Source organism: Lepidothrix coronata, unplaced genomic scaffold (assembly GCF_001604755.1).
Source record: "Lepidothrix coronata isolate B3197 unplaced genomic scaffold, Lepidothrix_coronata-1.0 Scaffold273, whole genome shotgun sequence".
Lineage (NCBI taxonomy): Eukaryota > Metazoa > Chordata > Aves > Passeriformes > Pipridae > Lepidothrix > Lepidothrix coronata.
The window spans coordinates 454969-472736 of NW_016690453.1; the positions used below are offsets into that span (position 1 = coordinate 454969).

The window sequence follows — 17768 nt, forward strand, 5'->3', positions numbered from 1 at the left end:
ATGAAAGTGGAGCGCAGCTCTGCAGTTCAGTGTGATTAGAAACAAAAGGAACATTATGCAACTCAGGTGCTTAGATGTCTGCTGTTTCCAGCTGATGCAACATGTCTGGGACTGCCAGGAAGAGGGACCATGCTTTCCTTCACCTCAGACAACACTTACTACATGGATAACACTGCTCTAACTTGAATTCTTTTCTTTGTTATTAGAAAACAAACTACTGGAAACCATCTTTGTTTGTTTGTTCTTTCTTTTTTAAACAGTCTTGTCTTAAAGTATAAGAAAATATTTTTCAAAAATGTTGAAGGATTTCTGCATTTCCNTTTTTACACATCATTCAATCTCTCATGAAATCAAGACTGTTATCTGGATGACAGAGAAATATACACTGCTGAGTTATTACAACAATAATTTTACACCATCCAAAAAAAGTAACTGTACAACAACTTTCCAGACATCAAGTTTCTTACATCAGAGATGACAGACATTGATTCCAACACTGATTGTGCAAATACCAGACTTCATTCACTTGTCAAAGAAAAAAAAGTTTCAAGTTAATCAGCTGCAGATTACATTCTCCTGGTTTTCTTCATTCATTGTTCTCGTAGTGACAATATCCATTAAAATTATTTTTTATTCTCAACAAAATTCTAAAGCTACAGAAAGCCTAAACAAACAGGGAAGGGGAGGGGTGAAGACTACAGTAGTCATTAACATACATGTATGTGCACTACAGAAAATAACATCTTTAGCTTCTATTTTTACCTTAACAGGAAAATGGAGACAAAAAAGTTTACTAGAGTTCATCCTAAAACCTAGGCAAATCATACCCAACCATCCACCATACATTTTTATCATTTTAATGAGAATTCATGTGAATTTTTGTAATCAGTGAATACAGCAGAAAATACTTCTGGGGTTTTTTTGACACCAGATAAGCCAGTAGTGCTATAAAACTCACTGTTTAGAGTTCACTGTATCAATTAACAAAGTCTCAAGAGAGTTATTTAACCAGCAGTTAAACTCTGCCCAGCTACTGAATGCACCCATCTACTTTAAGATAGAGATTCTTAGAAGAAAAATAGTGGAAATTAAATATGAAAACTACACATTTCTTATGGAAATTAAATTTTATTTTGGGTACACGTAGAATTCCTATTATGGAGAAATATCAAACTATGGAGAATCAGTATTTTTAAGTAGAGGGTGCAGAGAGAAGATTCAGTCCTTTATAAGCTTATCAAAGAAATGCACTAGGGTTTGCACGGGGATCCTTTTGGTTCCTGTATCTATAAGTCAGCCAGACTCCCAGAATCTGAAAATAAAAACCAAAGATATCATTAAGCAGAGGCTCTCCACCTCATCTTCTATCAGTTTTACAAAATTTGTTTTAAACACAAGTTTAGGATATTTTACTGCTGCTAAAACTGTACAGCCACACACCAGCTTTCTCAGTTAGAAACAAGAATGCACCTTTTCAGAAAAAAATTCATTTATGGCAACAGAGAGAACAACAAAACAAAAAAGCCAACACTGTATCCACAATGCAATACAAAATATTACCTATAGTTATGTCTAGAGTGAAATTATTCTTCCCCTTCCCCAAATGATCACTATTCACAAATCTGTTTTTAGTATAATGATAAACAAATCCTCCAAACTGTTTCATTTTACAGTTACCACTTAACTGAAGTTATTTTTCTCATGTATTTTCAAATCTTGACATTCCCCCGACCACATCCCTCTTTCCCAGCAGCTTCACTTTTTTTAGTAGGGAAACTGAGGGCTGATATCAGAGTGATTCTGTATATGTTGTTGTATCTCTCTGGTTGCTGTAGTATCTACAAACCTTCTAAAAACTGCACTATGCAGCAGGAGGAGTATTTTCACATGCTCTACTATGGGGTCACAAAAGACATCCTCTGAGGATTTTTATACACTAATCAATAAAGCAAGTTATGTATCATCAAGGTACTAAAGTAAAGAATAAAAGACCTTTCTTATTTTAACCTGCTTTTTCAATTCACTCATCCTGCAACTCTATCTTTGCACTACAGGTGGCACCAAAAAAAAAAAATCCTCAAAGACTATGTGTCTGGGTGAGAGGGGAGTAGGTGGGAAGAAGAGGGAACAAGGTAAATAAAGCAATGGCACTCTTTTTATTACTGTTGGAAAACAGTAAGCCTGAATAACTAATTTTCTGAAAAACTTAAAACTTTACAGCACCACATTTGAACATTGCCATTTGTTGCCTAAATAACAGAGTTGCAAGAACATCTAGTGCTGAAAAAAGACAAACCTTCCTTCTGGCAGACTTAAGAGAGCTGACAGCCTTGAAAAATTTGACCTAATTAATTATTTGACTCCTGAGATAGGACTGAAATTTCCTGTAATAAATCCCCTAAAATTAAGTGTTTCACAAAACAAAGTCTTAAAAGTCAGGGAAAAGCACTCCATTTTCTAACCTCCTACTCACCTCTGTGAAACTGAAGAAAAGTCCTATGCCTCCAACAAATCTCAGCACCATTCCAGAATATTCCTCTATTATCGGTGCACATGGTTTACACTGGCGAGTTCTAAAACAATCCTGTAGCAGATACAGAGAATTTCACTCCACTTTCTGATGACCCTTCATTGACTGAAAGCATCTAGTTTGCTCTAGAAGAGACTGCTAGCCATGGACAAACTCTAACGGTTTTAAAAGGCTCCCAAAAAGCAAGCAACCTTTGCAGGGTGCTCTGTGATTGTCTTTCCAGTAAATTACCAGAAGAGCTCGGTATCACTTTAACAACTATTTTACACATTTGTTAAAAGGCTGCTGTCTGTAACTATGAAAACAGTTGTAAATTTTTGAACACAGTATGAAAATGTTATGTTTTTTCACACTTGAAGAACTTACAGCTGCGCAGGTTTCATTCAGATGAAAAGCTCTAAATCCACAACAATTCAGATTTCTCTCAATATCTGTTCTTGCACTGTTGGTGTTATTCCATCCCACCTCTAGCAGTTCACTCTAGAAGGCATAAGCAAATACATATAATATTAGTTGAACTGTTCTGCACTGCAAACCAATATGAGGCCAAGCTGATAAGGCTCTAACTAAAACCTTCAGATATTGATGCTTAACAGGATAACATACTAAAAATTACCTGAATGCCCAAACAGCCTGTGTAGCTAATGAAATAACAGCACCTAACAGCAGCACATCCATGGGTATAATTAATTTTCTTTCTTTGATTTTCCTAAACCCAACAAGAGCACTAGTAATGAGACATGCAATGAATTTAACTGGGACTGCTCAGACTTTAAACAAAAAAAAAAGCCGATTATTCAGTCACTGTACCTTTGCCCACCTCTTATGCAGTAAGAATTAAGTCTCATACCACATGGAAGACTGTTTTACTCTCATACATAAGGGTCACCTCTGTTCCTAATGCAGTTACAACCTTTTCAGTTACACAAGAAGAATTCAGTGGCTTTATCACCTTTTCATTATAATTACTGTAGATTTCATTAGCTTATCTTAAATTGCTGAACACATGATATATTCAAGATACCATGCTGCTATACCTGTGACCATAAACCTAGAAAAGAAGCTTAAAATTAAATCAATTAAAAAAAAAAACCAAACATCTGAAAGTCATTTTAGGACCCAGATGTATTTCTTTCTAGGTACCAGAGCCAAGCACTGACTAAAGTCTAGTCTTTAAATAATAGGATAATGCTGATTTTCTTCAAATGCGCTCTCCCCATTTTGTAAAAGACTATATACAAAGATGTGTGCCTGTGTACATATGTATTTATAGTATTATGCTATAGATAAACTGAGAAATCAAGACACTTTCTTACCTGCTGGTCCTTGTTTAGTGCCAAACAGGCACAGGAGACAGAAAACTGGACAATAAAGACTAGCAGAAGAATAATCATGTACTGAAAACAGTAGTTAAGGATATACTCTGAAATTAATTTTGCTTTTATAACATATACACCTAATGGTATTCAGTATTTCACTGGGTAAGTCTTTTGACACAAAAAAACTATAGAAGCAAATTCTGGCTGGATGTGGAAAATAATGTTCCCAGAACTCAGTTACCATATATTGTCTCTTTTTGGCTACTACTACACATAGCTGGTATTGCCAGGTTAGATATTTCTTGCCTAGCAAGAAAACATCAGCAGAGAGGTTAATAAGAGGAGCTTTGAGAGGAGAATCTACAGCCAATTCCTCCAGTTTTAGAGACTCATGTTGTCATTTCAAAATATTTCACTTAAATAAAGAAAATATTTTTCTGGGGGTTGCATATTCAGAACATTTCTTTTCAATTACATAGTCTTGTAATTAATTACAAAAAATAACTTTAGCCTAGGTTTTATAAAAAAAAAAAGCTAAGAGTTGCTCTTGGAACACAGCCTCACACACTTTTGTACTATTGCATAGTCTTGTAATTAATTACAAAAAATAACTTTAGCCCAGGTTTTAAAAAAAAAAAAAGCTAAGAGTTGCTCTTGGAACACAGCCTCACACACTTTTGTACTATTGCATCTGAAAACAATATAAAACAAAAAGAATAAACTTTGACATTAAAGATCACACTCTGAAAGTTGGGGATCACCTTCTCAATTTGGTTGCTGTGCTCAGATGCATATCCTTGCCTCACACAATTAAGCTGTCTGTAAAGTGGAGGTCAGTACTCTTTCATAGACCGCAAACATTAAACATTAACAGTTCACATACTTTAGCTCTGTGTAGGACTGAGCACACAGTAAGAGGCACCTGTGACAATGTAAGCCACCATAAAGAGCTGTCAAAAAATTACAATATGTGAATGCTATCTTCAGAACACAGAAAAGGGAGAAAAAAAGGAAGCTGAAATAAAGTTAAACAGGAAGGAAGTCTAATTTAGACTGTACTTGACCAAAGTAAGATTGTGAATTTCTGTTCTGTTTCTGAAGCCCGTTCCCCATCAGTCTCAGCTGACCGAGCAGGTTGTTTACATGGCTTGAACCAAGCTGCAATCAATGCAATGCATCAGAAGGATACAAAGAATAGCAATACTTGATGATGTTTCACCGCACCGATCAATCCAACTAAGGCAATAAAGAAGAGGAAGACTCCTACAGCAATTACCACTCCTACAACTCGGAAACTAGAAATGAGGCCAAAGCCGATTCCCCATGCCGCAATTCCAATCAGCAGCAGGCTCACCAGCTGGAGGGAAGAGAAAACACAAAGTTAGTCTGTGTATTAAAAGAGGCTCCTATACACAGATACAATTTTTTACATTAAAGTTGTTTGTAGAAAGGTACAATGTTTCTTTCCAGTGCAAAGAGAAGAAGCACAACCCTAAACAAACCAATCTTCCACTTCATTGCAGAGGTAATTTCAGTTCCAGATGTTTTAAGGCACACATATTCTTCAATACTGTTGACCTGGGACTGTAACAATTTAATCTACCTACAAGTCAAGTCATGTTGCACTATCTGTGACTGACTAGAGACACTAACCGAGATCATAACGTAACAAATAAGCTAAAAATCATCGGCTTTAATTCAACAGTTGAATGAGAATGAAAATTCCAGATGTTTTGTGAAACTAAGGCAGTGTACTTAAAGAAAACGGAATTTACAGCTTCGCAGCTCTGAATGCGCAAAAAAGCGCCTTTGCCAGACCTAACTGTAATCGGGTGTACAGCTGTATTCATTCATTGGGGAAGTTTTCACACAGCTGATGATATAACACAACAGTTAACACGGTCACATAAAAATACTTTTTAGATCTGAATCTCAAGAACTTCATGCAGTAAAATAATAAAGGTGCCCTGTCTCTGCTACATATTTCTTCAAGAAAACAGTTGTACTATTAACCCAATCCTATTTCAATACCCAAAATACTTATGCTGTTTCCTTCCTTTTAAAGATGGTATTCGGGGAAGGCAGGCATAATCGGTTGCTGTTAGTTCACTGGGATTTATTGTTTATATGGGCAGGAAGCTCCAGCCTTTCCTGTTTCCATGCCAAAAAACACAGAAGCAAAAAAAAAAAAAAATCCAAGATGAAAAGCTGAAGAGAAATCTGTAATGAGGTACAGCAGGAGTGGAGCAGCAGACAAAGCCAACCCAGATGTCCAATACACTCTCTGGTTTGAAAGATACCTATGTGTAACACATCACTAACTACACTCTCTGTTAAATGACACCAATTCAATATGCGAGTTTTAACTTTTTGGAACTCTGATCTCATAAAAAATATCCAGAAGTTGTATAATTATTTAAAAAAAAACCCCAAACCCCAAAAAAATAAAACAGTAAGTGCTTAGTCTAGTCCAACTACTTGGCTTTATTTGATAACAGATGTAGAGCAAGCACTTGTACCTGCTCACTGGTTTCCATTCAAACAAGGCAAATCTCATGACATTTCATTGCTTACCTAGAGATGCGGGAGGAGATTAACAAAAAAATAGGCAATTTCCAATTTATCATTTCAGTATACTTACTCTACAGCTGGGCTTTTCTGTTGGTTTTACTGCCAAATACATCCACATATTTTTCAGTTTAACTACATTTTAGAAGACTGAAGTATGCAATGCTGCTTTTGAAACACAGAACTGCTTTTGAAACATAGAAATCTAGGATAACATCAGGAAAGCTAGTAAAACAAGCTGAGATGCTCATCAATATCAAAACCCGGGGGTGGGGATTTTTGTGTGTTCACAGAGCAACACATCTCAAAAAACTTTTTACCAAATGCCAGTAATCCACACAAGAAATTAAAGGGTCTGCAAGAACAAAAGTAGGATATTTGTCAGACCTACACTTCTCTCAATACATGAAGAGACAAAAAAAAATTCAAAGGAATTGTTCAGTACTAGCAGAGTTTTGGGATTATTTCACATTTGTTTCTCTTAAACAAAACACCTTAATTACCATGTTTATTTAAAACCAAAACAACAGGCCAAAGTGTCATGAATCAAAATTACAGAGGAGGAAGAAAAAAACCAAAACAAAGCATCTCAGCTCTGACACACATAAATTTTCTGAATCCATTTTGCACAAGGCTATAAACTTTCTGATGTTAGTACACAAAAAATTAGCCTTGCTAAGCAGACAGTTATATGCAAGACCTGCCTGTTCCCATCTATGCCCATCCACTTTATTTCAGTTTCTCATTTCACCGGCAAGATTTATTTTTCCACGTAAGCACCAAAAACAAGCAAGCACCAAAAGAAATTCCATAACTCAACTTCAAATCAAAAAAATGCTGACTGACGTCCCATGCTCTGCATCAACTTCTAAGCATTGAACTTGCATTGCCATTACACAGCTCTTCAAACTGTTATAAAAAACCTCAAAGGCAATGTCAAATTTCAGTTTATTTCACAAAGACCAGATGAAACTTTGTTTCTAATGATTTTCACCAATACTTTTCTGACTGAGCTGAATGTAATCCTTTACTTTTGACCAGGATACCAAAACATGTTCAGTTCTTCACTCATCTGATAAGAGGTCCAAAACAATTAGATGAAACTAGTTTTATTCTTAAAATACTGGAATTAAAAGAAGAGAGAGAATCTGTGCCTATAACACCTACTGGATAAATGCAGTACATGAACTGCAGGGTACCAGTTCCTTCTTGCTGCTGTTACTCATCTCATCTTATATTAATCTGATGATATGTGCATGAAATTAGTCATATGACACTAGAAGTTATTACCTTGACCCCCTGGCACAAAAAGCTTTTCTGGTAGGAACAGTCACATACAGAATTGAGACCAGCTCTGGTTTTCAAGTGGAAAAAAAAGCATCTCTGTTTTTTAAACACATTATTGAACCCCAAATATTCAGGAATCAGTTAAATGGCTTTGAAAAATAAAGTAACATAAAATAGTTTAGTTTTCCTTTGGATCACATTAAAGTTTTAGAGCCATCAGTTTCCTTTTCAAGTGCTACCTCCATAACACCAAGTCTGTATTTTTTCTTCTTTCACTTCACAAAGTTGTCCAATTTCTTAAAACATCTGGAAATTCAGTGTGATCACAGACCTGTGCTACTGGTCCCTGGTTGAAACTACATGAAAATGCTGTATCCAGTTAGGCAGATCCATGATATGGATCAAAACTATTATTGGTTACATTATTGTTTTGCCACTTGAAATCACGGAAAATTGACTCTCTGTTTCAAAACTGAAATGGAGACTGCAGGTTTACAAACCATTCCAGAAACGGATTCAATGTTAAGTTCCTGACTCCTCCATGTGTTGACTGAAAGATGAAATTATGGTTATTCTCTTATTATCAGGTTTGGAATGGACATATGACTGTTGAGCAATAACTCTAGATATAGTTTTATAATGCCATAAGGTGAAAAACTAAAGTAAACGCACGCAACTACAAACAGGAAAAATGTCTTAAGTTGTTTTGAGCACAAGTTTTACAAGTCTGTAAAACAATGTAAGGCTCATAGCATTAGACACTGTTTAACCACTAGAAATGACTATTCAACAGTGCTTATTCCAGTGTTTTGACACGAAAGGATTTAAATGCAGTATTTCTAAAAGTGAAGCTGCTAAGACTTCATAGTAAAACATACGTGAAACAAAGAGACTCTAACTACTAATTTTGGGCTGGAAGTCAGCTTAAAGAAGACAGAAGTTCTCTATCAACCTGCACATCAGGAAGTCTTCCTTCATCCCCATATCACCACTGGCGAACCAGTGCTCAAATCAGTCCAGCAGTTTAATTACCTAGGCAGCCTCATCTCCTCAGATGGTAAGATTGATGGAGAGATAGACAACAGGTTAGCAAAGGCATACAGTGCTTCTGGAAAACTCCATAAAAGAGTTTGGCGAAATAAACACCTGAAGAAAAGCACAAAGATCAGTGTTTACAGAGCCATCATGCTGTCTACTCCTTTAAATGGGTCTGAATCACGGGTCATCTACCGCCACTACCTGCGACTCCTAGAACGCTTCCATCAACGCTGTCTCCTGTCTCCGTACAACCCTAAACATCTACTGGTCAGATTATGTGACCAATACATCTGTTCTAGAACAAGCAGCAGTCACAAGTATTGAGGCCATGTTACTGAGAACGCAGCTGCGTCGGGCAGGACACGTCTCAAGGATGAAGGACCACCGCCTCCCTAAGATCCTGCTTTATGGCGAACTTGCCACTGGCTGCCTCAAGAGAGGAGCCCCGAAGAGGAGATACAAGGACTCCCTGAAACAACATCTCAGCCTTGGCCACATTGATCTTCATCACTGGTCTACTCTGGCCTCCAGTCGGGAGGTCTGGAGACACACTATCCATAATGCTGCTGATTCTTTTGAGAACACATGCAGGATCACTCTCGAGGAGAAAAGACAACGCAGAAAGAATCGTGTCTTGTTGATGATACCACCTAAATAGTCTTTCTGCTGTGCCTTTTGCAACTGGACTTGTCTATCTCCCATTGGCCTTTTTAGCCACCAGCGTGCTTGTAACAAATGTGGGTAGAGCTCTTCCCAAATCTTTGTTCGTGAAGCCTAGCTATGAATGTAATGTACATTCTAAACGTACAAGCTTTACCTACATACAAAAAGGTCATATATTTCCACTAAATAAGGGAAAAAGGACTCTCTATGGAGCTTTTGAATGTCACATTTTATTTTACTGAGACCGCATTTCACAGCGCCAGAAGTCCCTCAAAGTAATCAGTCTCATCTTTGGAAGACTGAAGTACATGCGAAACTCCATTTTACCTATAAGAATTTACAAACATAAAGCTAGCTTTGGTTACAAACACTTCAAATATTTGCTAGATATATCTACCAGAAATAAATGAAATCACAGTCCAGTTTTTAGTGATTAGGGTTGATCCAGTTTCCCACAGGAGTCTCACTACTAAGTGGAAAAGGCATGGGTTGGAGAAATGGCCTGTTACACTGGATGGCAACAGGGACTGCCAAGCTTAAAGGGCAATAATCAATGGCTCTGCATCCAGCTGGTAGAGGGTAAGAAGCACTGCAAGGGCTGATACTGTGACCAACATTATACAGTATCTTCATCAACAACCTGAGCATAAGACAAAATGAATCCTAAGAAAATTTGTGGATGATACTAAACAAGGAAGAGGGACTGACAACTCAGAGGGACCTTGATAAACCCAAGGAATAAGGCAACAGGAATCTCATGAAGTGCAAAATTCTGCTCCTGGGGTGCTTCAGTGGAGCCTGGATCAGACTGGTTGAACAACAGCCTTACTGAGATAGATCTGAAGATCAAACTGGTTGCTGAGTACGAGCCAAGAGTCAGCTCTCACTGCAAACAGGGAAAGCCAAGGAGTGCAATCAATGGAAACTCAATGTTAGTGAGACTGAAGCTCAAATACTGTGTTCTATTTCAAGCCTCCCAGGTTGAAAAGGAATTTGAGAGCCTGGTAAGAGTCAAGAAAATGGCCTGGAGCCTTGAGGATGAGAAGCAGGTGATGGAGCTGGGTTTGTTCAGCCTGACAAAGAGGCAGCCTGGGGATAATCAAACAGTAACTGAAGCTGCAGGCACACTACAAAAACCATGGAGGCAAACTCTTCTGGGTATCACAAGTAACAGCTTGGGAAGTTCGGACTGGACATCAGAAACATTTGCAAGGTGGTTTGGTGCCTCACTCAGAAAGCTGATAATCTGTGTTCTAAGAGGTTTACAAGATTCCACAGACTATGCCACAGCTGGCAAGACAGTGTTATTCATAAACCTGCTCTGAGCAGGAGCCTGGACTGATAAGCCTCAAAAGTCCCTTCCAACCAACACTCCCACACATCACAGCCAGCTCTTCCACATGGAGACTCTGCCGCTCTCCACATCAAAAATCAAAGTTTCAACAGCCAGATAAGAGATGGATTTAGCACTGACAAAGGACTGTTCTGTACCTTCTAGCTCATTACATAGCTCCTAAATCCTGTATCAACAAAGCACCTTCTTACAATGAAAGGAAGTCTCTCAATAAAAGAGCAATGAATGATTCTCCAGAAGCACTTACACACCTTCAAAAACACAATTACAAGTCTTGTTCTCAGAAGTGATTTAAAAGGTCATATTCACTTAAGGCATGTTCACATAGAAAACCAACAGGTATTAAGAGCAAAAGAATTTATAATAATCTCAAACTGGAGTAATTTGTGTACAGGATGATGCTGCAAGAACATACTGTCCATAAACCAGAAAAGCAGCACAGAGCCATGGGAAGCATATGCATGTGGAGGGGTGACAGTATCTTAAAAATTTAACATCCTCATTTACTATATACTATCTCCTTCATCAATATAAACCCTAGCAACCTTACTTAAAAAGCACACATGCAAATACAGGCAAACAAATCCATATAAACTCATAAATTTGAAATTAAGAAAATGCTTTACCAGAACAAACCTATAGGTAGCACAAATCCTAAGTGAAGATCAGTAGTTTTCCACATGAGACAAGAGTATTTCTTCCTTGGAGTCAAAAAAAAAAGAAAATCAAGCATATTGTCATTAGACAAAATGTTACTACCATGTCAGTATCTGTACAGGGAAGATTTTAAGGACTGTAAGCTGAAGATGAGAGGAATGGAGCAGACTCCACTTTAGGGGATTTCCTTTTTTTTTTTTTTTTTTTAATAATACAGATATATACAAACATTTGAACTTCAGAGATGTTTCAAAAATAACAACAAATCTAATAAATCTCCTAATTTGCTATACTCTTTAAATTCAAGTTCACTTGTGCACATAGCTGCTCGTTTCCTCACTCCTAGAAAAAATGTATTTCTCTTTACACATACCCTTTGTATACTTATGTACAAGCTTACAGTCTAAATTACAAAAAGAAACCAAGATATCAACACATGATTTCTCCAGACAATGCCATTGAGAAACAATTCAAATGCTAAAACCGCTTCCTCCTTCCCACAACAGTAAGCCACCAGAAAAATCTGCTGTTTTGACTAACTGGCAACTTTTTGATATTTCAACTAGCTTGGATTGCTGGCTAGGAAGGAAGTCATATGCAGAAGTTCATGTTCCCACTGCTTTCTTACAGCCTCAGCCCAAGGAGGTAAAAACTGCATTTCAGAATTTAAATTTCATGAAATACTGACTCACCATTCCCAGGTAATGAGATTAAATAGCATTTATACTGGTACCAACAATGGAAATATTTACAGAATAGCTGTTAGGCTGGATATGGAACAGGAACTAAACCCAGAAAGATTACACAGATGATGAAATACATCCTCCCTAACCTCCCTCTCCATATGAACGTGTAAGTTCATATTTCACTACTTTTAAGGAAGCTTTAAAGCTTAAACCTCAAATGGCATATATATTGAAAGTAGAGCTGTTTCCACCACTCTCCCCTTCAACTTGGCAGTTTCTGCACAGCCATAGAGAATCAATGAGAGAATAGAGAAGACAATTCTGTTTCCCTGCACTTCTTCATCTAAAAACATCACATTAAAACAGGCAAACAACAGTATATGGTGGTGTATCTTCAGCAAGTTAAGACTAAGTTAAAATGGTTTCTATCACAGCTGTAAGCTACTTCACCTGTAAGCAACTTTATCTCCTTACAGTATTTCTTCAGCTCTATTGTAAGGAAAAGGAAAGCTTTGGTATCTCCAAAGGGTTTCTAACAGAAAGCAAAATCTACTACATGACTTACTTAAAGGAAGAGCAACCAGTAGTCTGGTTACTGAACAACCTTGAGACACGAAGTGTGAAAAAGCAATTTATGTGAAAGGCAGCATTCCTGACTCTTATCACAAAAGCCTGTTCTTTCCGTTTCAGGCCTAGTAAAGAGTTATGTTACTGGCCATGTAACTACTTTCATGCTATAATGTCAGTGAAATTTAACCATTTAATATTCCCTGGTCTGTGGAAACGAAAGCTTTTCACTAAGTAACAAGAACAACTGTCTCCTAAAATGTTTACTTGCGTTTTCGTATTTGTTCGTTGTTTTTTAAGAGGCTGCAAAATGATTTCACGAAGTCTGGTGATCCCACAGATCTTTCTTCCATACATATATCTCCCTCAAAACAAAAACAACACTACAAAGAACTCAACTAATGATGTAAGCTACAAGGCTACTATAGGGCGCTCAAAGGGCTTTTCAATAACTGCCCTGGTTTCAAGGTGTCTCTAATCTGCACCACTCGGCTGAAAAGATCAGCACTATCAAACCATACCATGCTCCATATTGCCTCCTTCTCTGTGCCCTGTCATTCTCCTGTTCCTTCCCTAAGGACAGTCTGCCTTCATAGCTCTAAATGCTACTGTGCACTGTGTGCAAGACAAGTGAGAAACCAAAACCCACTCCTGGGTCTACAGACTCAGCACACGACTCGATTCTGAGATGCCACCACAAACTGTTGTCACTTTGGCTATGACACATGGTATAGCTGAGGGGATTCCCAAGCAGTGGCAAAACATTTCCCAATATGTATTTGTAATTTTGCTGTACTCTTATGTGTTCTCAAGTGTGAGCATAGAAACCTTTCCAAAACGCCAAGGAAAACAAAAACCATCAACCTTCCTTGCCAAATACGTGGCAGCTTCTGTACCACTGTTTTATTTACATGTCCAGGCTAGATAGCACAGCTTATACTGCCACCTTCAACCCGTCCTTGAGAGCAACAGAAATGGCTCCAAGGCAACCTGTCCCATTTGCTGAGCATCCAGTCATGATGCTGAGCTAGACCAGCACAGCACTGGCTGGTGCTGGGGCAACCTTTTGATGCTGAACTCCTAAATGCTGACTGCAGACTGTCAGACAGAGCAAACAGCAGCCTATTTACTTCTTACAGCCAAAAGTAAACTTACACAAACCAAAACAGAACTGCACTCAGAGATCACAGATCCACTTACCACTGTGAAAGAAACTGCCACTTGAGGCAAGAACTGCGTTTCTCTTATTCCTGGCTGCCTGTACCTGGCTCCATGTAGCCACCACGTTAGTCAGGAATTATCAGATAACACAGAAGACAGTCACACTCTCTTTCCCCAGGAAAATGCAGATGTTCACCCTGCCTCTTAACACCAGGTTTCCCCTATGCAGCAAAAAGATGGAGCAGACAGATTTGCATGGAAGATGTAACATGGTCACTCCTCTGCATTAGGAACTCTGCATGTAAGACAAACATTACAAAAAACCCTATGAATTAAAAACTCTATTAAAATCTTCAAGACCAGGTTGGCTGGAGCTTTCAATAACCTGGTTTAGTGGAAGGTTCCTGCCTATGGCAGGGGGATTGGATCTACATGGTTTTTAAGGTCCCTTCCAACCCAAAAAAAGTCTATGATGCCAAGCACACGTGTGTGACAATCTGAGAATTTCTGTACTCATGTTTGCATATTCCAATAATACCAGTAAAGCAATTTTGATAAAGAGGGCAGAAGGTACACACCCAGAGAACAAGAGGCAGTGATGGGGAAAAAGAAAAAAAAAAGAAAAAACCAAACTTCCAAGCACAATGCTTTGACAATGGATGCAAAAACCAGGACACTTAATAGGCAAATTAAAAAAGAGTTTCAGAGAGCAAAGTAATATAAAAAGAAAATTACTTTGATAAGTTACTTTCTAGCATCAAGAGGAAACGTGGATGCTTTTGGAGGATGAGCTTTGTGCTAATAAAAATGGTATTCTAATGGTAAAGGTACCACACATTTTACTTTAAGTCAAGTGGCTGCTCTAGGTATAAGAAAAACTGAAAGCCTGCTCATCAAAACAAATATGTTTACATACTGAAACAAACATTTCATGTTTGGTGCTGCAGCAAAAATTAAGTAGTTGCTTGGGTGACAAAACCAGCACACAACATTCAAATGAACTGTATTTTTTTAATATATTTTCCTGAGGAAAGGGGGGGGGGTGTCACCTCATACACCAAAGAATATAACAACTAGCTATGGCTTCAGCACAGGCACTTCTACATCCATTCATGCTTCATCCTGGGGATCACCATCAGGTCCAGTAAACACCAGCTGTTCTGTTTGTTCTGATGAATGGCATTAGACCTGTTTGTTCTCCCCTCTTGCCTTCGGTCGAGGTCAGGCAGTGCTTTTGGAAAAGCACCTACAGAACTGTCCACAAGCACCGGCTGGCCCCAGTCTCAGTCTGCTGAAAGTCATCCTCAAGCACAGTTGTTAACTTGAAACTTTAGAGGACATACTACCTCTCCAGATGTGCTGTGAGAGGAAGCCATTACACTTACTCCTGTTTCTTCCTATTTCTGTGTCATTTAAAAATAGATAGTGAGGGGAAAAAACCCCACAGCTATACCACAATTGGAGATTTTATTCTTCTCTGTTGAAAACAGGTCCTCCAACATGCTGGAACAAAACCAGGCACCTGTCTGGAGCTCCTCAGCAGGTCAGTTATTTCAGTTTAACATACGACTTTTTCCCTCCCTCTCACGTATGTTCCCACCACCCAAAGCAGCCGGACTTTGTTGCTCCCAGGGCCATCCCAGGGGACAGCGGGGGGGGGGGGGGGGGGCCTCGGGGCCTTGTGACTAACCGAGCTGCACTTATGTCGGCGCTGCTCCCTGGCTGAGGAATAACAAAACAAACCCTTCTCTGCCTCACGCCTGGATTGCTGCAGCGCCCTTTCCAGATGGAGAAAAAGGGCACGGGCGGGCCGGGCCCTGGAGCCGCTCTTTCCGGGAGATGAGACACCCCCCCCCCGCCGCCCCGGGCAGGCAGCGCTCCCGGACCGCCCTGGATTTTGATCCTGAGAAGCCACGTCCGCGATGTGACAAAGCTCGGCCTAAGCGCTGTCACCTCCTCACACACACCACCCCCATCCCATCCCATCCCATCGTCCCGAGACGGAGGCCGCGACCGAGCGGCGGCCGCGCCCCGGAACGCCCCCAGCCCCACAGCCACGGCCCGCCGGGAGAAGCGCGGCGAGCCTCCCCTCCCCTCCCCACCCAGCGGCGGAGCGAGGGAGTCCCCGCCGGCCCAGCCCGGCGGAGCGCGGCGGGCACGCACCGTGTAGAGCAGGTTGAGGGCGCAAAGGCAGTTCTTGGAGCAGGCGAAGCCCCCGCACGCCATCGTGGCTCCGCCACCGACCCCGCTCAGCGTCCGCAGCTCCGCGGCAGCGCTAGGAGGCCGCAGCCCCGCCCCCGGCGCGCGCGGGTGCGGCCGCAGCAGGTGAGCGGCGCCCGTTGATTGGCCGCCGCCGGGCGCAAAGGTAAATGTATGCAAATGTGGGTGGTGACGTCACGCCGCCGGCCTCTCTCCGGCGGCGCCGCGATCCCGCTCCGCGATCCCGCGTGGGCCCGGCGCGTCCCCGGGGGGCGGGAGCGCGCCACGTTCCCCGCTATTGTGACGACACACGCCCGGGCCTCGCCCCCTCCGCCCCGCCGCGCCCCCGGTCCCGCAGCGCCGCCTGCCCCGCGGCCCCGGCTGCGTGCGCTGTCTGCGAGTCGAGTCGTTCTGTGCAGGACACGGGCGGTTCCTCGCGGCTCGCTCGGGGCGGCACGTACCTACAGTCGATGGCCTGTGTAATCCCGAGGAGACATCCAGGGATTTACTTGTGCAGGCCGTGAAAGTGTTCGGAGTGCTGTTAGTTTTACTAGTTTTACTAGCTAATCGCAGAATCATCAGGGTTGTAAGAGACCTTTAAGGTCATGAAGTCCAACCAGCAACCTAACGCTTCCACTGTCTGCTTATTTCTAACATTTTTTATTTACGTTTTTTTTTGCTAAATCGTGTTTTCAGTGTGCTTCATTACATGTTTAATCTGTACATTTCCTTAATTTGAGGGTTAAATGTTTTCGCTTACAATTATTTCACTTTACAAAACCGTCTATCAGTAATTTCCTGCTATTCGGTACCTAATTCTTATTGCTGTTCTCAATAGGCTCGAGTGGTGTCCCTCTTTGCTAGAACTCTCCAAAATCCTGTCTCCACAGTCGCCATGGGCTGGGCTCTGCTGAATGATGCTTTATAATAGCTACAATAAATCTAATAACTGACAGCTATTTCAACATGGGCATGTGTTGCAGGATTAATGTCCAAGACAGTTTCTTATCTTTTCTGCTGGGATTCACAAAGAGACAAGGAGACACGTGTTTCTCCCTCGGGATGTCTGTAGGGGTACATCACACAGTAGTTTTACTTTATCAGGGTTTGGTGTAAGAGAAGAAGTTGGGATGGTCAGTTCCTAGTAAGCAGAGGAAGCTGCATCTACTTTCTGATAAATTCACAACAATTCTTAATAGGAACTTGTCATCAAAACAGTTCAAGGAGGAAATTCCAAAAGCATTTTGTTTTCTGTAATTTGGCTGGCCTTCATCTGCTAAGGGAAGCCCCAGCAGGCAAATAATCTTTGCCAACAGTGAGACAGAGAGCAGTTGAACAGCAGCTTTGTCTTTCCTAGTCTGTCATTCAGATCTTTTGTTTTTCTTTTTTTATTTTAAACATCTTTTTTCCATGCTCTTTGATGTTTTGCCAGACTTCTGCAATTAAATATAACACACATTTTTTTCTCATGCAATAGCAAACACTCATTTTTTTACTGATGTATATCTACCTCTCAGCTGGTAGGCAGGCAACAAATTAAAATTCTCCAATATTTGTGACCACAAATTAAATCTGAAAGCTCAACAGCTGCTGAAGTTTTATGTATGTTTGTTTCTAAACTTGACAGACACAGACTATCCCTGCTGCTGGAGTTTTGTGAAGTGACAGGAGGAGTTACAAATCTGTTGGTTTGTTGGGGTTTTTTTTCACCTTGATAATTAAACTGACTTGACATTGTG

At 40.3% G+C, this 17768-nt stretch overlaps 1 protein-coding gene across 1 annotated transcript; it reads right to left on the reverse strand.

The window, feature by feature from the left end:
* Window positions 1-320: 320 nt before the first annotated feature.
* Window positions 321-16125, reverse strand: TSPAN13 (tetraspanin 13). Its single transcript, XM_017836273.1, has 6 exons — window positions 15994-16125; window positions 5039-5206; window positions 3847-3927; window positions 2897-3010; window positions 2474-2584; window positions 321-1312 (listed from the first exon to the last, which is right to left on the reverse strand). The coding sequence occupies exons 1-6, from the start codon at window positions 16054-16056 to the stop codon at window positions 1238-1240; spliced, it is 612 nt and encodes a 203-aa protein (XP_017691762.1). The 5' UTR covers window positions 16057-16125; the 3' UTR covers window positions 321-1237.
* Between the last annotated feature and the right edge of the window lie 1643 nt (window positions 16126-17768).